The sequence below is a fragment of the Brassica oleracea genome, chromosome C6 (genome assembly GCF_000695525.1).
Source record: "Brassica oleracea var. oleracea cultivar TO1000 chromosome C6, BOL, whole genome shotgun sequence".
In the NCBI taxonomy this organism is placed as follows: domain Eukaryota; kingdom Viridiplantae; phylum Streptophyta; class Magnoliopsida; order Brassicales; family Brassicaceae; genus Brassica; species Brassica oleracea.
In genome coordinates this window covers 28169073-28190134 of record NC_027753.1, presented here as the reverse complement: position 1 = coordinate 28190134, position 21062 = coordinate 28169073, and the positions used below count along the sequence as shown (strand labels likewise).

The window sequence follows — 21062 nt, the reverse complement described above, 5'->3', positions numbered from 1 at the left end:
GCTCTGATACCAGCTGTTGGGAAAATTATCCAATATCGATGAGATGAAGATGGTATTAGACAACTAGAAAATTTAAGAAGAAGACTCTTAATATTTAGGAAAGGGTTTACTACAAAGATTTTGTTTTTGGAAACTCTCTCTTACAAATATTTTCTCTCTTTGTTTTTCTTGATTCTTGGATTAAGGCTTGATTATGATTTGATTAGTTTTGGGCTTAAGGAGGGAAATCCAACAAACGTTCTCTATGAAGCAAAAGCGACGACCAAACCGAGGTGAGTATTTGTTATATATGAACTTGGCAATTGTGGTTTTGCCTATGCCTCCCATTCCCCATATTCCTATCATCCGGACATCATTCGTTGCCGAGTCCATATCCAACAGAGGTTCGATTTGTTCCATGTGGGCGTCCATTCCAACAATATCACCCATCTCTAGTGGCTGCATTGAGGTTAGCTCTCTTGCAATGTGCTCAACGATATCGTCAACCATCGTGGCCTCGTCCTTGCTAACATGAAAGACAAAACACACGTATAAACACAGGAAAACATTTTTCTTTGAATAGGTTGACTTCTACTAGATAATTTCTGAATTTACTGATGAAGCAAGATGATTGCTCAATTTACTAAATATTTTCCCAAAGACTTGTTGCCTTTAAGATACTTTTGTAGACTATGTTAGTAACTAAGAGCATCTCCAAAAAAAATTCTATTTTTAAGTTTTCAAAATTTTATATTTGAAGTTTAAATGTGTTCTTTTTCAAAAGCAAAACTTTAAACTCAACTTAAAAACTATTTTTATTTTATAATATGATCATTATATTTGTCATAGCTAATTTGAATTCATAAAACTTTTGTAAATAACTAGCACATATATAAACATATTACAACAATATTAATTAATAAAATATAAAATTAAAATATAAAATTTTAAACAAAATAACTTAATTAATATTATACTTCAAGAAAAAATATCATATTATTCCATAAAGTGATTTTCGTAATGCATATATGATCTACTAATGCATTTCGAAGTAAAAATGACTTTCCTCATTTTTAATCTGTAGATTATTGATAAAAATTATTGAAATCGGGTGATATTAATACTTGTAAATACAATAGATCAGAACAAGAAAGTAAAAGATAAACATAAAATATTTCTAAAAGACTAACTTTTATCGACGATATTAATAATCGTGAATATATTAAATATGAACAAGATAGAATTGTACCAAAATACATCATCAACAACAACAACTATCTTCAGTTACACAAAAAAATTGGACAATATTTGAAAATTTTGAAGGTTCCGGATCAAACTTACCCAACTATTAGTATTGCTGTAATAATTAAATTTATGTAATAGTTATGTCTTTATAAAAAAATTTTAAATTTTTTTTTGTTAAGTTTCTTTTGTCTTTTTTGTTATTTAAATATAGTTTTAAATATTTTTAATTTTATTTTAAAGTTTTATTTAATTTTATGTGTAAACTTTAATTTTTTAAACAAAACTTAAAATAATTATGGGATATAATTTTTATAAGGATTAAAACAATAAACAAGAAAATATTTATGAATCATTAATGTGATTTGTAATCGTAGAAACCAAAATGTAAATAAAATATGAAATTTCAAATTTGAAGTTCTTTTTTTTAGAGCAAAAAACTTCATATTTGAAGTTATAGTGTCTTTTGGATCATAAAGAAGGTGAAACACCATATTTAATGCAGGTACCAGAGAAGAACCAAGACGGACAATACATTTCACCTAAACCTAGCCTTGTTTCGACATTCAGATAAGAACTAACAACTTATCCTAAATCATTTTTCTTTATATAACCTTTACGTTCGTACTTTGTTTGATTCGATTTGTATAGCATAATTACTAACGTCTTATAAGGGATCTCTGAAAAATTGAAAACTCACCAGGCTCTAGAATCCTTGCCTGATACTCCTCCGACTCGGGTGAGGGCTTTTCTCCATTTCCGAACATGTGCCGCCATTGTTCTTTCCTTGCTGGAAAGTAATCGCATAACCATCGAGGGTTGATACCGTCTTAAGGAAAATGTGCCTCTCTGGTGCTTAACATCTGAAGGAACCACGTCGTAGAAGATTGGGAGAACAAGGAGTTGCTTCTTCTTGTGAAGATCCATTATCATTTGGAGCTCGTTCAGGCACCAAGTTGAGGAAACATAGTCTTTGGAGATAACCACAATGGCAAACTTGGAGTTCCGTATAGCTTCCTTGATTTCTTCAGAAATTGTGTCACCAATTTCAATTGTTTCGTCATCTTTGAATGTGTCATCAACTCTCCCGACAAGTGCGCTGTGCAAGTGGCTGACGATGCCTCTACGTGTATCTTTTCCTCGGAAGCTGACGAATACATCGTACCGCTTCTTGTCACGAGGTGAAGCAACAAATGAGTCCATTTGATATGTACAGAAGAAGAGTCTTGGTTTGAAGTTTTATATCATGGGCTACGATCACGTTTGGTATTGATTAATTCAAGTCAACGACTTTGTAAATGGGCGCGACAAGCTGGTAATTTGAATTCTTCAAGCTTATGACAGATTGGCTTATATTATAAATATGGAGAACTTATAGTTAGACTATGTTATGTTATTATAGTTATATCATGATAGTTACATTTCTTTAAACTCAAGTCGTGAATCATTGCGTGGTTGGCGTATAACGACTGGCAAGCATGTTCTTTTTTTGAGTGGTCGATAAAACCATATTTTTGTTTGACCTCAAGGATTTGATTGAGAATTTTGATATCTAGATGGTATAAGCGTGGCAACTTAGCCCTAATTAACTATGTCATAATCATTTTCAAGATGTTCTGTCATTATCATTCATCTTGATTATAAACCGAGCTTATTATATGCATTACAATTATTAGCGGAATAATGGGTATTGGAAACGACTTTGTTTGGGGTTTAGCTGTCGTGCAGGTCACGTCATCTATTGTTTTTGTCAAAGTGCTTAAACACACGAGCTACAAAGCTCTAAGACAATTTCTCATAGCAAGTTCTATGTAAGAATAAGAACGAAAGAAAGAATTTCATGAGTCTCTCCCTCGCCTAGATCAAATCATAATGAAGAACGACGTGTTCTTGAGTTTCAGAGGAGAGCAGACCCGCAAAACTTTTCTAAGCCATCTTCTTAGTTCATTAAAGAAGAAAGACATCACAACTTCCACATCTTCAGAGTCTTGCCCCGTGTCGGTTCAAGCCCTCCAAGTATCTCTGGTTGCGATCCCTATATTCTCAAACGACCACGCGTCTTTGGACTTGTGGGTCGACGACTTGGCAACGATTATTGATTGTGAGAAGAAAGGAACTTTGACCGCAGTGCCTGTCTTCTTCCAACTTGATCCAAACGATTTCTTGAAAATGTTGAGAACTGCAGGAAAAGACGCCCAAACCATGCATGAGCCTCAGAGGAGGCCCCTTGAGATTGTCAAGAAGTGGCTTGACGCTCACATAATCAACAAATCTGGTTTTAATTCCCTCGACTGGTACCTTGTTTCCTATTATCTATTCCTATGTTTGATTTTTTGAGAAATTTCTTACTATAGCTATTTTTTAGTTTTTGTCATAAAAATAGTTTTTTATTACCAAAATAAGTTTTATTAAAAGATAAAAATGTGTTTTTACCCCGGGGTTAACTAATATATTATTTTTTTTGAAACAGAAGTTAACTAATCTAGACTTAGGGTTTAGAGTTAAAAGGTGTGGGGTTTTGGAGATATAGTTTCAAATTTAAATAATTAAAAATTAAACTTAAAATTAAAATTTTCAAAATAAAAAATATTATTTTGGTCATTTTCTTTTTTTGATGTCATTTTTGTGACCAAAACTTAAAAATGACTATTTGAGAAAATTGCCCTTATTTTTTTTATTCAAGGGTAATTAATATCATTGTAACTGCTGACATATATAATCAGCAAGGATGACTCAGAGCTGGTGGGTAAAGTTACTAGTTTCGTTTCCGATATTCTGACATCTTCCACATCAAGATATCAGACTAGTACTGGTCTCAGTACTTATAGGAGTTTGAAGCTATTGTTCAAAATAAAGCTAAGTGAGGAAATGCATAAGCCTTTGCGGAGGATATCAGTAAGAGACAATACTGACATCAGGAGAAACTCACGTTTTGAAGATCTGCGAGCATTAACGTTGCGTGCAAAGTCCACAATAATAGGAGTTTGTGGAGTTGAGGGTGTTGGGAAGACAAGCCTTGTAAGACACGTTTATGATGATATCTCGCCTCACTTTCAGCACTATTTTTTCTTCATAAACAGGATCCGAACACAAGATTGCAGCTACAAACCAGAGTCGTTAGTGACTGATCTCGCTCGTGAAGCTTTAAAAGAGAGTAGCTTCCATGGGAGATCTATTGATGCCATCAAAGAAATGATCCGACGCCGGAAGGTTCTGCTAGTTGCTGATGGTGTGGATGACATTAAGCAGCTAAAAGGTATAATCAAAGAAGCCAGTTGGTTTGGTCCAGGAAGTCGAGTCATTGTAATCACTAAAGACAGGTCAATGCTTACTCAATGTGGAGTGAAACACATATACGAGCTTGAGTGTCCTAAATTTGAGGAAGCTCTTGCTTTATTCTCGGAGTTTGCTTTCAAGGAAAGAAACCCTCGTCCCGGATTCGAGGAACTTTCGTTTCTTGCTGTCCAAGTTTCAAATCGTCTTCCTCTTACCCTTAAAATGTTGGGAACGTTTTTATGCAACAAGGAGAAAAGTGAATGGGTAAGTACATTGCGTAGGCTAGAAGCTTCACATAATAACTACGCTACAGAGGTTTGTAGGTATGTCGGAGCAGATAACTACGCACCAAGACGTCCGATGAAGGTGGACCACCACGTTGGAGTCGACGAAGCAAACCGTTTACCATATTACCAGTTTTTTCTCTTAAGTGATCATATAACTCAATATATCCTTTTCAGAATCACGTACTTTTTTATTGTTTTCAAGTAATCTTGTGCAAATGGTTGAAAATAAGACAAACGAGTAAAATCTCTGTTCGTCACTAAACTCTTCGGTAACTTTATGATTGCTCGTGTGTTTTTCTTTTATCTGTAAATTATGGTTGGATATAGTACAAGCTAATAATTCTGGCCGATACTAGTTGTAGTAACTACTAACTGACAAAGTGGAAGGGGCTTTGGCTAGCAAATTAGCAGTAGTCATGACTACGTACATGCATGGAAACCCTGAATCGTGTTGCTAATGCTATTTGATGTAAATAGCCTGCTCCGCTGATCTTTCTAGTTAGGTCAATAACAGAGATGAGCTTACCCGTCATTTAAAACTTGAGTGATGAGCAGGGTGGAACTAGCAACTTTCACAACATGAGGAAATAATTTTTCAGCAACGTGGCGGTTGCCCCACCTAGATCTTACCTAGGTCTGCCCGCCCCTAGTGATGAGATGTTGGCCTTGTTTACAATAAAATGTAACTTTGCTATGCATGAGTTGGCTGAAAATGTTCACAGCCACTTGAGCTCTAAAACTGTTGAAAAATCTGTTGAATAGGCGTGAAGTAAACTCAAGAATGTTAAATAGTAGAGAAAACTCGATTGAAGCAAAACACTTGTTTTAGAATTTCTTACGTTATTAAGTTTTTAAGTGATAAAACCCACCAACTAAAATAGAATACGTTAGGTTTGCTAGACTACTAGCGTAATAAGATTTTAAGTCACTATCAAAATAACAGGATCATTTAAAATAAGTAAGAAAACCCCTTGATTGATCATACAAAGCAGGGCCCTGAAGTCTACAAGAAACTGAAAGGAAATTATTAATTTTGGTTGGGGATGTCTATGCGAACCCCACATGCTCTTATCTCCACAAGTGGGATCTCAGACATCTCTGGAAGTTGAAGAGCGGAATTGAATAGTAAATTGGCAACTTGGTCTTTGTTTTTGCTACATAATACATGGATGATAACCAAGTAGTGCTCTGTAATAGCCTCTTCTTCCTCCATCCCGTATGAGCGATAGATGTTTGGTCTGAGGTTAATCCGAAACACCCCACCAGCTTCCCAGCTCCAACAATAAGAAGACTCCGAAAACTGAAGATGGTAGGGTCTACTGCAGGCAACGATGATACACGCAGTGAAACCCACACTGTTGAAGGAAAGTTGAATAGATCCCCCCGGGAATTGGTTAACGAAGTATCTAGGAATTAGAATTCCAGGAATGCAAGCGAATCGTAGCAACTCCTGAGGTCAATGGGAATACAAAATCATTATGATAAGCTCTTAAGAGGTGAAGAGACCAGATTCAGAGTAGAAAAACATATATACCTCTTCATGTTTCCACCCTCTTAGAAACTGAGTGATCACCTCTTCACACTGATTCAGTTGAGCGCAATGGCTAAGATCAAGGTGTTCCATACAATGATTCAGGGGTAATAAAACGGTTTCTAAAGAATTGCAGCCGTGTGCATTCAGATAGTTAAGACTCAGTGGAAGCTCTTCGAGAGATTTGAGTTTGTTGCAGTTGTTGAGGCAGAGAGTTCCCAGCTTTAAAAGGTTTGTGATGCTTGTTGGGATTGTCTGAAAATCATGTCCACTGAGATTCAAGAGCATTAAATTGGTGAACTTATCAAGACTATGTGCCAGTGATTGTACATTCTTGCAGTCGTCAAGATGGAGCTCAAGCAACTGGGAGCTTTCCTGGTGTGCCGCCGGCAATGATTGGAGGTTTGTACAGCCAGAAAGTTCGAGCCTCTGCAACTGTCTCGGCAGGCTCGGCAGTTCCTCGAGTTTGCTGCAGTTACATAGAATGAGAAAATTTAACTTTTCAAGGCTACCTAAAGTTGTGGGCAAATGCGTGAAATCATTTCCAGTGAGGTCCAGTTTCTCTAGTGAATGCAATAGGTCGATGTCATCTGGGAGTTTATCGATGTTCAAGTTGATCAGTTTCAACTCCGCCAAGCAGGAGAAACCTGAGAAGCTCATACAACTGAAAGGTGCGCCACCGTTGTTGTTGTAGTAGGACCGTTTGATGTGGAGTGTTTTACCAGAAATATGTGACTCAGGCCAATTCGATGGTCGCATCAGCCTCAGTTCAAATGTTGTCTGTTGCTTGGAAATGTAAGATAAGTACTCTGCATCTCCAACTAGCTGCTGCAACCTAATCTTTATGTCCCCGTCGATGCAGAGATTTTCAAAAGGCCCCAGTGCCGTTATTTCAAACTTGAGTCGAGTGCCTTGGCATCGGAAAAAAATGGGTTCGTCTGCAACTGAAATCCATTCTGGTATGAAAGGCGGAAGATTTGGAAGAGCAACACAGTTAGATATATCGAGATGTCTCAGAGAATATCTCCTTCTAGTGGACGTCAGACGAATTAGCCTAAGCTTCATGCAGCCTTCAGCAACCAACTCCTCGAGCTCCATAGCCATTGAAAGATCTGGAAGTTGTGTTAGATCCTTAGATCCACTCACATCTAATCTCTTCAGATTTCTAAGCTGCTGGAAACAATAAGAAAAGTTAGAAACTGATGTAATATGATATTTTGAATATTTTCAACAATCCATATTATTTATTTGTATATTTATATGTTGGAATTGAACCTTAGATTAAAATCTACAAAATAGGTGATATAAGAAGAAGTGCTCAAGAAGAAAGAAGAAAAAGAAGCTTGTACTGCAAGTCAGCAAGTAAACTCTAGTTAGTTTAGTTAAGCCAACAAGGAAGAGTGAAGTGCTGGTTTAAGTCTAGCTAGATAGAGTTGTTAGTAGCGGTAAGGTGTACATGTGTGTAGTAGTAGTTAGTGAAAAAACTACTACAAGTATGCGTATGTAGTGTTGTAAGAACACATCCAAGACAAATAAGAAAAGGAGTTGGATAAAGTAACAATGTAGACATACAAAGATAATCTCTCTTCTCTTTCTACAAGAACAAGAACAAATGTGAGAGAGAGAGAGAGTAAAGAGAAAATGTGGGTGCTTGTGTTGTAATGAAACACAAGTAAACAAAAACAGAGAGTGTGAGTGAAGTAAAACAGAGTGAGGGTGAGAGAAGCTCACCAAGTATGAACAAGAGAAAGAGAGGCTGGCCGTGAGAAGAGTGAGAGGTCAAGCCGAGAACGAGAAATGTCAACATTATATAATTGCCTTTTATCTATATTTTTATATATTATTTAAATATTGTTTCTATTTTTGTTAAGATTAAATTTTACTAGATTTAAAAAAACTTATTGTAAATACTCATTCAATTATAAAATTATATTCAGTTTATGATATGGTTTATAGTATTACTAGGTGTTTTCATGCACTATGTGCAGTAAAAAATTTTTTTAATATAACTTATATTTAAAAATAAATTTTACTAAATATTATAGATTTTACTATTTTTTTACTAATATTTAATATGTAGATATATAAGAAACTAATGATCTTACCATTAGATATTTAAATTTTTAAAAAATTGTAGAAATTTTTGAAAGCTTTAATAATACAAATTATATAATTATACAAAATAATAGTATTTCAAAATTTGAAATATTATATATGAATATATTTATTTTATAGATTATGTATGAGCTATTACCATATTTAAAAAAGTTTACCAAAAAGAAATATCAATATTATTATTTTGTATATTTATAAAATTTGTAGATATATAAAAAACTAATATCTTATGATTAGATTTTTTTTTTAATTGTAAAAAAATTTGAAAGCTTTAGTAATACAAATTGTGTAATTATACAAAAATAATAATATTTTGAAATTTGAAATGTTATATATGAATTTATTTATTTTATAGATGATGTGTGAGCTATTACCATATTTAAAAAAAAATTACAAAAAAGAAATATCAATATTAAATGTAATATATGAATTATTACCATATTCTAATAACTTTGTCAAAAATATAAATCAACATTAAATGAAATTATCCATGTAATATTTTTTCGGAAGCTATGTCATCAATTTCAGTAGGCATGTCATCGATTTCAATAGCCATGTCATATTTGTTTTGTGAAATTGATTGTAAAGAGTACATGTGGCAAAATTATTTCGCAAATATAGTCTAGTGGATTTATCATTTGTATTGATTCGATTAATTTCATCAATGAAAAGGTAGGTGTCAAGGGAACTGAACCAAGTTGAAAGCTTCCACAATTTCATCAACTAATCTATTCTATTCATTAGTTCCTTCAACTCGATCAGTTTTAACTGAACCAAGTTGAAAGCTTCCACAATTCCTTTACTAAACCAACAAGTTATTAAATTACCATATCATTATTCCAGAGGGTCCGAAGATTGCTGCGACGCAGAGTGAGTTCAACCAGAACGGCTGAGGATAAAGGTAAGATTGTTAACGGATAGTCATCCCAATGTAGTAACCTAAGCATGCGGGGAAGTCTGGCTGCATGTTGAAGGAGCTCCAGTTTGGATCTTTTATCATCCAAGTGCGTGTAGAATATGAGAAACTTCAGCTTGCGCATCGCCCTAAAACTACTGTCCTCAATATGTAACACGTCAGGCATCTCACACATATCTAGCGCCAAGCCTTCAATTCTTTCTGTACCCTGGTGATAGAAACGTAAACGTCATGTTATATTTGAGTAAAAGAGAAACAAAAGCTGTTAAGTTTAATTAATCTGAAATCTGTATACACAGCTTACTATGTTGTCGAGCAGGACATCATAGACTTTATTTCCCCACAAGATTCTTTGTCTCTCTGGGATATGGTCGGATTCTTCAAGCACGAGTTCTCTTCCCATTTCTTCTACTAAAACGTGCATGTTTATGCACCCTTGAGCTGATATGTCAACAAGAGATTTCTCCACTAAGTGTCTTACTTTACGTCCACCATCAAAAAGAAGGCTACTGGCGCGCAAGACATGGTGTCCGTTAAAAAGACATGCCACATGAAGGAAAGCAATCTTATCCCGTGGGGTTAAGCCTTCATAGCTGCTTCTCAAGAAATGGAATATGTTCGTGTGAGGAGCTTTTTCAAATTCAAGCAGTACTTTTTCCCACTCTTCTGCTGTCTTTCTGTGCAGATGTAAACTGTAGGAGTGAAGTGCGTAAGGAAGGCCATGAGCAAGCCGAGAAGCTCTAATCAAAAGTTTCTCAAAACCGTCGGGACAAGGTCCTCCTCCAAAAGAAATATGTTTAAACATCTGGAGCGCATCCTCTTGGTCCAAGCACTTGACGGGGTACACATTTTTAACTCTGCAGGCATCGAGTAGACCCTTGTCTCGTGTAATTATGATGATGCGGCTCCCTGGACCAAACCAGGTTGGGAATTTTGCCAGGCCAAGTAACTGCTCCACTTGATCCACATCATCAAGCACAGCAAACAGCTTTTGGTGCCCGAGTCTCGACTTTATTTCATCGGATCCAGCTCCAACACTTCCGAGACTTACATGTTCATCACGGAAGATTTGGGAGAGGAACTTCTTCCGCAGGTAAGGGAGACCCTTCTCCTTGTAAACCTTGGCGATGCCGTCTATGAAACAACGAACTGGGAACTGACGTGAAAACCGTCTATAGAGATACTTGGCGATGGTGGTTTTGCCTACTCCCCCCATTCCCGAAATTCCTACAAAACGAACCTCTTCCTCTGATTCCATTTCCAAGAGAGAAGCTAAGCCTTCCATGTGTCGGCTCATCCCAACAACATCTTCGTCGTCTGTAGTGTGCGCAGGGAACAGACCGTCTAATAGATGTCGGACAACGTCCTCGACCATCGTTGCCTCGTCCACACTGGCATTGGGACAGGTTCAGTGATATAAATAATGTTAAAAACAAGATTCAGTTTGAACGAGTTTTACCATACGCTGGAGTCGAAGCCTGACAGATTTGCGACTTTGGTAAGAACTGTTCTCCATAGAGTAACCTTCTCAGCCTTTTCGTGGCTTACCCTGCTAGCAAAAGCAGTCCCAAAACTTCCGCTCTGATGTCTAACGTCACAAGGCGCAACTCGAAAGAAGATTGGAACCACACTGATGCCACCTTCCACCGCCTGAAGCTCCATTATCATCCGGAGTTCCTCCAAGCACCAAGTCGAAGCGGCGTAATTTTCTGAGATGACAACTACGGCAAACCGTGAGGTCTGGATGGCTCTTACAAGTTCGTCTGGAATCGAGTTTCCTACCTCCAGCGTCCGGTCGTCTTTAAAAGTAAAGATTCCTTTGTTACGGAGTGCGGAGTATATATGGCTGACAATGTTTTTCCGAGTGTCTGGTCCTCGAAAGCTCAGGAACACATCGTACTTCCAAAGGCGAGTCCGAGAGGAAGAGGACGCCATTGCAACCAGCTTCGACGAGGACTAATCTTTCCTGTTAATTACTTTATTTAAAATGCTTATAATTCTCAAATAGTCGACACGAAATTAGTTGCGCAAGACTGAATGAAAAAGTCAGCAGTTCTGATCGCACATACACAACTACACAAAGTCTATTTATCTCTTATAAAATAGAGTAATTAAACTAGTTGCATTGAAATAAAGAAACAAACAACCAGAACGCAAAATATTTAATAAAACTGGAAGTATTTAGAGGGTTAAAACCTGTTCAAATATTGTTTAAGTGACAGCTGTCTAAGTTTCTTATAAACTTAGTAACTGGTTCATAAATCACGATTAACTCCAGTCTTTTAAATGGAGTTTTTAGCTTCGGTCAAAAGATATAAAGAATCGTCTCTTAACCAAAAAACGTAAAAAAATAAAAAATAATAAAAACATCAAATCATGAATTAATAACCTCAGCTAAAAAACTGTGGTTAATCGTGCTTTTAGGTCTGACTGAAAAGTATTTTTAGCTATAACATGTTAGCCATAATTTATTTTCCACTCAATTCAACTTATTTTTTACAAATCAGGTGAAACTAACTTTTATGTCTTTTACTCCCATTATTGTTTTGTTAGAGGTATATAGATCACTTTATTACCTCACTGTTTTCGGAGTGGGAAATTTCATTTATTTTTATCTTTATTACTCTATCTTTTTTCCCTCGTATTTACTCTAATTGGATTACTCTTATTTACTCCAAAATTCACCAATCACACTCTTAGATAAAATCTTTTGTTTGTTTTCTTTCCTAGTTTTGTTAATTTTTCCTTTATTTTAAATATTAAGAATCCTTGTTAGATTCTCACGTAGGAGCTGCTCTTGCAGCACCTATAACATGAATATAAGAAAATGGTATTTCTAAAACTTTTAATATTAAAAAAATTAGTTAGAACACCTCCACCGTGAGTATGAGGAGCGGGATTTTTAAAACATTTTAATATTAAAAAATAAGAGACTCCCCAAAAGTATTTACTAAAAGCTTTTTTTGAACGAATCCTAAATCTATTTGCTTGTGTGTCTATTTCTCATTGGTGATCCTTTTTCTTTTTTTAATTTTAGTTTTAGTTATCTAATAAAATAATTATAATTTATAATTTGGTTCTTCAATGTAAGAACTCAACCATTAAGATTGCTCTCGTATCATTTATTAACAAGAGTATCCCAAATTTATAGTAATGTCCAAACTAATCTTTAAAAGAATGCAATATCACTACAAGAAAACACATGCTTAACGACGAAAATTAACGAGGAAAAACAATCCTCGTAAATTTGCGTCGAGTTTACGACGAATTTACGTGAAAAACTAAAGTCATCGTTATTTCCTCGTAACATAACGACAAAACTGTTTCGTCGTAAAGTGGATGTAATTTTACGAGTATTTTACGAGGAAAAACTATTTCCTGTTGTAGAGAAGGTCTCTCTAAATTGTCGTTAGCTGCTAGAATGATGAATATTAAAACTGATCACAATCTACCTGAAAGTTGCATGAACGAATGGGCGGACTTGTTTAAAGAGTATTTGCCGGAAGACAATGTGTCTGCTGATTCTTATTATGAGATTCAGAAACTGGTTTATAGTCTTGGGTTGCCTTCTGAGATGATAGATGTTTGCATCGACAACTGCATGATCTATTGGGGAGATGATGAGAAGCTAGAAGAATGTCGATTCTGCAAGAAGCCACGATTCAAGCCGCAAGGACGGGGACGTAATAGGGTACCGTACCAAAGGATGTGGTACCTACCAATTACAGATAGATTGAAAAGATTGTATCAATCAGAGCAGACTGCTGGAAAGATGAGATGGCATGCCGAGCATACTCAGACGGATGGTGAGATGACTCATCCATCAGATGCAAGAGCCTGGAAACATTTCAACAAAGTACATCCAGATTTCGCTAGCAATATCCGGAATGTGTATCTCGGATTATGCACAGATGGATTTAGTCCGTTCGGAATGTCAGGGAGACAATATTCATTGTGGCCAGTCTTTCTTACTCCATACAACCTGCCACCGGAGATGTGCATGCAACGGGAGTTACTATTCTTGACCATATTAATACCTGGTCCGAACCATCCAAAAAGGTCCCTGGATGTTTTCCTACAACCACTGATAAAAGAGTTGAAGGATTTGTGGTCAACAGGGGTGAGGACGTATGACTGTTCAACGAAGACGAATTTTACGATGCGAGCGATGCTTTTGTGGACCATAAGTGATTTCCCTGCCTATGGGATGTTGTCTGGATGGACTACACATGGGAGATTAGCTTGTCCATATTGTAATGGAACGACAGATGCGTTTCAACTGAAGAATGGTAGGAAGACAAGTTGGTTTGATTGTCACCGTCGATTTCTTCCCATTGGCCATCCTTACCGAAGAAACAAGAATTTGTTTAGGCACAAAAGGGTTGTGAGAGACACTCTTCCTCCATATCTAACTGGAGAACAAATTGAAGCGCAAATCGACTACTACGGAGCTAACGAAACAGTTCGTTGGGGTGGTAATTGGCATGTCCCTCGTAATATGCCAGATTCTTACGGTGTTCATCACAACTGGCACAAGAAGAGTATATTTTGGGAGTTGCCATATTGGAAGGATCTTCTTCTGCGCCACAACCTCGATGTGATGCATATAGAGAAGAATTTCTTTGAGAACATCATGAATACAATATTTAATGTCCCAGGGAAGACAAAAGACAACATAAAATCGAGGTTGGACTTGCCGGATATTTGCTCAAGAAGCGAGTTACATATTAAAAGCAATGGACAAGTTCCCGTTCCGATATTCAGATTATCTTCAGAAAAAAAGTCGGTGTTGTTCAACTGGGTGGCATCAGAAGTGAAGTTCCCTGATGGGTATGTTTCGAATCTCTCTAGATGTGTTGAAAAGGGTCAAAAGTTCTCCGGGATGAAGAGTCATGATTGTCATGTATTTATGCAACGACTACTGCCCTTTGCATTTGCGGAGCTACTTTCAACAAACGTACATGAAGCACTTGCAGGTACGTAGTGTATTATATCACAATAATTTACAAAATAATATATGACTAACAATGTGTTTAATTTTTTTTTGAATATAAAAGGCATTGGAGCATTTTTCAGGGATCTGAGCACACGCACTCTTAAAGAAGAAGTTGTGGAACAGCTTCAGGAGAACATTCCCATCTTATTGTGCAACTTGGAGAAGATATTTCCTCCCGGATTTTTTGACGTCATGGAGCATCTAGCTGTCCACCTCCCATATGAGGCATTGCTTCGTGGACCTGTACATTACGGATGGATGTATCAGTATGAGCGAGCCATGAAATATTTGAAGGGAAATGTCCAAAAAAAATGTCCAAAAAAAATTAATATTAATTGCCAAAAAATTCACATTATAAAACTTTAAATTGTAAATTTTATAACTCAATTTCTAAACACTAAACCTTATAGTTGACACTAAATCCTATAGCTCAAACTCCAAACACTAAACCTTAAATTATAGAGTTAATCATAAACCTAGTATTATTCCTATGCTCTAGAATTTAGAATTTAAAGTCTAGATTTTTTAAATTTAGGATTTTGCTGACAGCATTTAGAGTTTAGAGTTATTCTTACTCCTCCTTCTACGAAAAAGTTAACTCTAAACCCTAACAACTACCGACTAAACCTTAAATCCAAAACCCCTAGATCATAAACTCTAAACCTTAGAATATAAGAATAATCCTAAATTTTAGGCTAGAGTTTAGAGTTTAGACTTAATCCTAGAGTTTAGGATTTAGTGTTTAAAATTTGAGTTATAAGATTTAGTGTTAACTTTAGAGTTTAGCGTTTAATGTTTAGTATTTGAGTTATAAGGTTTCGGGTTTAAAGTGTCAATTTTTGGCAATTAGTATTATTATTTTTTCATAAAAAATATGACCTGACAACATCTTATTGAGGTTATTATATAAGAAGCGAAGAGTGAACCCAAAAATAATTAATCTTCTGAATATTCAAATGAAGTTTTTTTTTTTTGAACAACATTCAAATGAAGTTTAATGCATTGAATATTTAAATAAGGATTAATGCATGATCCATATTTACATGGCCACAAAATGAAGCGTAACGGGATCCCTTTTAATCTAGGTTGCTTAACAACCCATAATTTGCCCACCATTAACCGGCTTTTACTGATAAGTTAACTAATGTTTTTCTATACGTCTTCTAGCAATTTTTTCAATAATTTTATCTATTTAAATGATATTTAATACAAATATTGAATCATAAATCATTTATGACTAAAATATTAATATAGTTGATTTTAACAAGGAGAATATGAATTTTTTAATGATTTGAATAGTTATGAAAGCTAAGAATATACATGTTTTGTATAGTTAAGTTATGTATATGATTACCATTTTGTTTCAGAAAAATATATATGCGATCAATACTATTAAAGGATAAGAACCTTTACTAATCCATTTAAATAATTTAACTTATAACAACAATTACAACTACACTATTAAATAAACATCTTAATTATCGTCACAAATTGAACATATTATTATTGATATTTTTATGAGTATAGTTTTACGGGTTATCAATAAACATGTAAATATTTATCAAATATAAAACTAATTAAACAAAAAATAAAACACACTCTATGTTAGGCTTGGACATTTACGTACTCATTGGGATACGAGTTGGATATTTTCAATATCGGTTTTAATTTATATCCCATTTTAGGTCTCATTCTGGTTCGGATATAACATATATGTTTTGGTTTTGATTTGTATCACATCCTAAAACCCATAAAGTAACCATATATCAATCGGATTCGGTTTATATTGTTTCTGTTCGGATATATCCGAAGTTAAATCCAAAATTTAAAAGCAAAACCTAAGAAATAAATACTTATTTATATAAAATTGGATATTTAAGGTACTTATTTAAAATTTAAATACTTATTCTAGCTATCATTTCGAAATGAATTTAAAATTAAATATTTGAATTATATATTTATGTTTCAAATATTTATATTTGTGATTAATTTGGATATTCGAATTGGTTTTCACATTTTTTTTCATTTTTAAAAACAATTTTGGATTACCCGTTCTGCTAATTATACTTCGGTTCGATTATATTTTACCACACTATAAGACCCATTTTGGTATTTCTTATATTTCGGGTAAATATTGAAATTTTAGTTTGGGATTGGTTTGGAATTCGGGTTACAAATTTTATGCCTATATCTACTTTAAATAAAGAGAAAATGAAATTACATAAACAGGAGAACTTTTTATCTACTTGTAAATAGTCTAGGTTGGACTATTTTATTTATTTAGTTTTAATTATTTTGCATACAACAAATTTATTTATTATTAAATATACACAGAATCTTAACATATTATTTAAATATTTTTAAAATAAGATCAAAAGATATTATTGAGTATCTTTTCTAATATTGTATTTTTAACAATATTGTTTAATAGCTTTTATTTAAAATATTGATATTTACTGTTTTAATATTTATATTAAATAATGCAAAATTCGTAATTATTTTTAATTTTATTACATATGAATATTAATTCATTTTGATTTATCGAATAAGAAATAAAATTTCTATAATATTTATATATACATAATTCATATCCATTATTAAATTATTACAGCAAAAAAAATATAACATAACTTAATCTATTTACTGACTGTTTATGAGTTATAAATTAAAATAATTACATATAAATAATAACATATCTAAACTATTAAAACTGAAGTACAATTAATACTTAACCCTAAATTTTCTTCAATATTTACGATCTATGCCACTCAATCTTAACAAAAAATCAAAATTTGATGACCTTCACTATTGGGTATCTAGAAGCCAATTATCTACATAATGATTGGACAATAATTATTTAGGCGATATTAGAATTATATATATAATTAAAAACTAATTTTGATTTAATAATATTTAAATCTATATGTTAATATTAAAATTCTTATTTTCTTTTTTTTGTCATATTTTATTAGGTTTTAAGCTTTTATATAGGTCATTGATTTATTATTAATTTTTAACTGAATATTTATTAATTTTCACAAAGCCCGTAATGAATTGTATATATAATAAAACACTCATTTTATTTTAATAATATTAAATGTATACGTTATATTAAATAATTAATTATAAACTAATATAATAAAATTGTGAAATATATTTAAAAATTAAAGAGAATTCTTATATATATTGTGTTGCTATCTAAAAATAATAATTTTATTATAATATCAAAATTGTATAGGGAAATGTTTTTCTTATAAATTCATTCCTTCATGGGGAATTTAGAAGAAAAAAGTGGGATCTACCTTCCAATAATTTGACTAAAATTTTAACATAATTGGTATTAATTTTGAGGAACAAAGAATTCAGCATAATTTTTTTCTTTCAACATGTTCACCAATTAGAGTTTTATAATGCCAATTTTTGGATTAATAAGACATAAAACAGTAAGTATTCGTAAGATGATTATTCCCGCATGTGCGGACAAAACACCTAGTATTCATTTATTTTACAACATACTTCAATTTATTATTGCAAAATATTAAAATAAAATATTTAAAATAAATAAAAAAATTGATAAATACAATACTAAATTTTGTTGAAATTAATATTATTTGATTATATGGTCCATTGAAGTATATATTATGATTTACAATTACAGTTTGTTGCAACTATTTCATAAAAATGTAAGCATTTATCTAGTATGAAACGGATTGAACGCCATATAATTAATTTATATTATAATAAATATTGAATTAATATTATAATAAAATAAATTTTGACAAATATAATAAATAAAAAACAATTTCATATTATAACTACGGATCATATTAGGATATAACACATAAGTTTTGGTTCTAATTTGTATCACATCATAAAACTCATAAAGTAATCATATATCATTCGGATTCGGGTTATATTAGTTCGGTTCGGATTATATCCGAAGTTAAACCCAAAATTTAAAAGCAAAAGATAAGAAGTAGATACTTATTTATATAGAATAAGATATTTAAGGTACTTATTTTAAATTTAAATACTTATTTTTAGATACCATTTCAAAATAAATATAAAATTCAATATTTTAAGTATATATTTATGTTTCAAATATTTATACTTGTGATTAATTTCGACATTGAGATCGGTTTTCAGATTTTTTCAGATTTTCAATTGTTTAGGTTATCTGTTCGGATTCGGCTAATAACGCTTTGGGTTAGGATATGTTTGTACCATCCTACAAGATCATTTCTGGTATTTCTTGCATTTCGGACCTGGTACAGATCAACTTTTTAGTTTAGGTTCGATTGAGATTTTGGGTTACAGATTTTATGTCCAAATCTATTTTATATAAAGATAAAATGTGATTATATATAGTTCGTAGCAAAAATATATCATGCGCTTTGAAAACACAATTAAAATCTGCTTACCATTAAAACCAAAGTGTTTTTTACCCTTATTCCATTTTTAAAAATTCTACAGAATTATCAAATAGTAGGCGTGACGCGCTGATCGTTTGAATTCTTCAACCATATGACAGATATGGCATATTACAAAGTTACAAGATTTCATAAAAAGAAGATGACATATTATAAAATACATAGACCTTATATAGTCAGATTACGATAATGCTACTAATCCTGCACAAAAATGTTTCATGATAGTTACACTTGCATCTTTTATTATTCAAAACCGAAGTCGCGAATGATTCTCGGGTTTAGTTATAACGACGTGCAGGCAGCTCTTGTAATTAAGAATAATATATGGTTTTTGAGTGTTCGGTAGAACCATATGTTTGTTTGACCTTGTGGGTTTGATTGAGCAATTTGATTTCTAAATGGTATTAGCGTGGCAACTTAGACTTTGATTAATATATATATATATTTTTTTTTTCTAAACACAAACTTACTTTCAATTCATGCTCAATCTATTTTTATACAATAGAAAGAGAGAATTATTCATCCTCTATAACAAAAGCATAACATACAAAACATAAATAAGCTAAGCAGGATAACTATGGCATAATATGTTAAGGTAGATGAGCTTCCAACCTAAAATCAATTAGTGTTAAGTATACTAGTCCATCTATCTTATATATTATTTATGATCTTTTATATTGATGTAGGACACTTTGTGTCTAATACGCCCTTCGAGATGATGACTCTTTGAGAGTCAATCTCGGAATGTACGGACAAGGATCGATGGGCCAAATTTGGGCCAGATCGATGTGGTTCAGGTTGGATTCGTGGATCGGACTCTGATACTATGTTAAGGTAAATATACTTCCAACCTAAAAATAATTTGTGATAAGTATAGTGGTTCATCTATCTTATATATCACTTAGAATCTCCTCCAACTACCGTTTCTTTTATGGTAATTAGACGGTGTAGGATGGATTTGATATCTTGCATATTTACATTGTTTTATCCATTTATTCATGTGCATTTTCATCATATAGATTAGGATTTTGCACCTCTCAAAAAGACTTGTATGTTTCGAGCCTTGAAAACTCTTCCTCAAACTTGTTGATTGCTGAAACTCAGTCTTTGAACCCAACTACAATCTTATATGAACTGAACGAACTTAATGTTTCTTGCTCAAGGTCCCTTGTGTACTGAGTCATGGCTATACACACTTGAGTTGTCACATCCTTTATGCCAATCTTATTTTGACAAACTCTAGTGGTAGACCACTCCCAAAACCTTTCCCTCCTTTTAAGCTTTCAAACTCTAGTTGATATCTTGCATATTTACGTTGTTTTATCCATTTATTCATGTGCATTTTCATCATATAGATTAGGATTTAGCCATGTCTAGGTTGCATTTTGTATTCATTGTCCTTATTAGGTGTTGGAGTGTGCCATGGAGTGATTTGAGATGTTTGGGAGCATTGTGATCCAAAAGGGGGTGAAAGATGAGCATGGATGGAGCCTTTAGAGAAATCTTCTTTTTCTAATATTTTGTGGAGACACAGAAACTTGAGTTAGATTTCTAATGGAAGTGGTTTCAAGTCATTTGAAGATGTAATGAAGGAGTTATGACCAATTTACTAGAGGCATATCCACCCTGTTCGAGCATCCTAGAGCGACCTCTCAGAGTGACCTACCGAGGTCGCTCCCAGCCAGAGCGACCAGCCCAGAGCGACTATCTCAAGTCGCTCCATACCAGAGCGACCAGCCAGAGCGACCAGCTCAAGTCGCTCGCGTTTTGACGGGGCGAGGCACGAAGAAACGCGTCGGGAGCGACCTCCTGGAGCGACCATGCTAGGTCGCTCCGCGTGTTTTGCTTAGACGATTTTTATGTTATTTCAGGGGGCTTTTTGGTCATTTTTTTTATTTTTTTACATTGCCTAAACCTAAGTTAAGTACTTTTGTAAGCCATGGGAGGCAGATAATCTCTTTTCTAGAGAACAACTAGTAAAACTTCTTGAGATTTCAATGCTTTCATCTTGTGTTCTTGTTGATTTCTTATCTATTTCTCTACATGATTAATCTGAAATCCAATATGGGTTTAAGAGAAATCATGGAGATTAGTGAGTAATCACCTTTTGAATTCATGGGTTAGGGAGATCAAGGGTGATTAGGTTAGTTCTATGATGTTTTAGTGTAGATCATTCTTGTTCCTTGCTAGTAGAGTATTCATAATGCATCTTCTGAGTTGGCCACTCAAAAGTTGATCAATAGGCATTTCCCACCCAAAAAGTGTTTGATGAAATGCCTGAGACAACTCT

The 21062-nt window shown here is 33.7% G+C and overlaps 5 protein-coding genes across 5 annotated transcripts in view; 1 reads left to right on the top strand and 4 right to left on the bottom strand.

The window, feature by feature from the left end:
• LOC106300880 (TMV resistance protein N-like) overlaps positions 1-1809 on the bottom strand; it is a 7049-nt gene extending 5240 nt beyond the window's left edge. Inside the window, exons 1-2 of the mRNA XM_013737137.1 lie at positions 1727-1809; positions 235-540 (exon numbers count right to left, since the gene is read on the bottom strand). Of these exons, the coding sequence (XP_013592591.1) occupies positions 235-489 (255 nt within the window). The 5' untranslated portion in view covers positions 490-540; positions 1727-1809. The remainder of the gene's footprint in view (positions 1-234; positions 541-1726) is intronic.
• A 108-nt stretch (positions 1810-1917) lies between these two features.
• Positions 1918-2424, bottom strand: LOC106297916 (toll/interleukin-1 receptor-like protein). The gene has a single exon (XM_013734052.1). The coding sequence runs from the start codon at positions 2422-2424 to the stop codon at positions 1918-1920; it is 507 nt and encodes a 168-aa protein (XP_013589506.1).
• Positions 2425-2913: 489 nt separating this feature from the next.
• Positions 2914-5004, top strand: LOC106300879 (probable disease resistance protein RPP1). The gene is made up of 2 exons (XM_013737136.1): positions 2914-3515; positions 3945-5004. Exons 1-2 carry the CDS (start codon positions 3094-3096, stop codon positions 4987-4989), a joined length of 1467 nt encoding a protein of 488 aa, XP_013592590.1. The 5' UTR covers positions 2914-3093; the 3' UTR covers positions 4990-5004.
• Positions 5005-5811: 807 nt separating this feature from the next.
• On the bottom strand, positions 5812-7419 carry LOC106297915 (disease resistance protein RML1A-like). The gene is made up of 2 exons (XM_013734051.1): positions 6319-7419; positions 5812-6234 (listed from the first exon to the last, which is right to left on the bottom strand). The coding sequence occupies exons 1-2, from the start codon at positions 7417-7419 to the stop codon at positions 5812-5814; spliced, it is 1524 nt and encodes a 507-aa protein (XP_013589505.1).
• A 1829-nt stretch (positions 7420-9248) lies between these two features.
• On the bottom strand, positions 9249-11281 carry LOC106297914 (putative disease resistance protein At4g11170). The gene is made up of 3 exons (XM_013734050.1): positions 10806-11281; positions 9651-10737; positions 9249-9554 (listed from the first exon to the last, which is right to left on the bottom strand). Exons 1-3 carry the CDS (start codon positions 11279-11281, stop codon positions 9249-9251), a joined length of 1869 nt encoding a protein of 622 aa, XP_013589504.1.
• Between the last annotated feature and the right edge of the window lie 9781 nt (positions 11282-21062).

What these genes read in the sequence shown, in the direction of transcription:
- LOC106297916 (XM_013734052.1), bottom strand. Translation starts at nt 2,424, where the DNA reads ATGGACTCATTTGTTGCTTCACCTCGTGACAAGAAGCGGTACGATGTA.
- LOC106300879 (XM_013737136.1), top strand. Translation starts at nt 3,094, where the DNA reads ATGAAGAACGACGTGTTCTTGAGTTTCAGAGGAGAGCAGACCCGCAAA. An exon ending in GGTTTTAATTCCCTCGACTG is followed by an intron (nt 3,516 to 3,944) that starts GTACCTTGTTTC and finishes ATATATAATCAG; the next exon opens with CAAGGATGACTCAGAGCTGG.
- LOC106297915 (XM_013734051.1), bottom strand. Translation starts at nt 7,419, where the DNA reads ATGGCTATGGAGCTCGAGGAGTTGGTTGCTGAAGGCTGCATGAAGCTT. An exon ending in GAGGGTGGAAACATGAAGAG is followed by an intron (nt 6,235 to 6,318) that starts GTATATATGTTT and finishes CATTGACCTCAG; the next exon opens with GAGTTGCTACGATTCGCTTG.
- LOC106297914 (XM_013734050.1), bottom strand. Translation starts at nt 11,281, where the DNA reads ATGGCGTCCTCTTCCTCTCGGACTCGCCTTTGGAAGTACGATGTGTTC. An exon ending in GGCTTCGACTCCAGCGTATG is followed by an intron (nt 10,738 to 10,805) that starts GTAAAACTCGTT and finishes TCCCAATGCCAG; the next exon opens with TGTGGACGAGGCAACGATGG. An exon ending in ATGTCCTGCTCGACAACATA is followed by an intron (nt 9,555 to 9,650) that starts GTAAGCTGTGTA and finishes TTCTATCACCAG; the next exon opens with GGTACAGAAAGAATTGAAGG.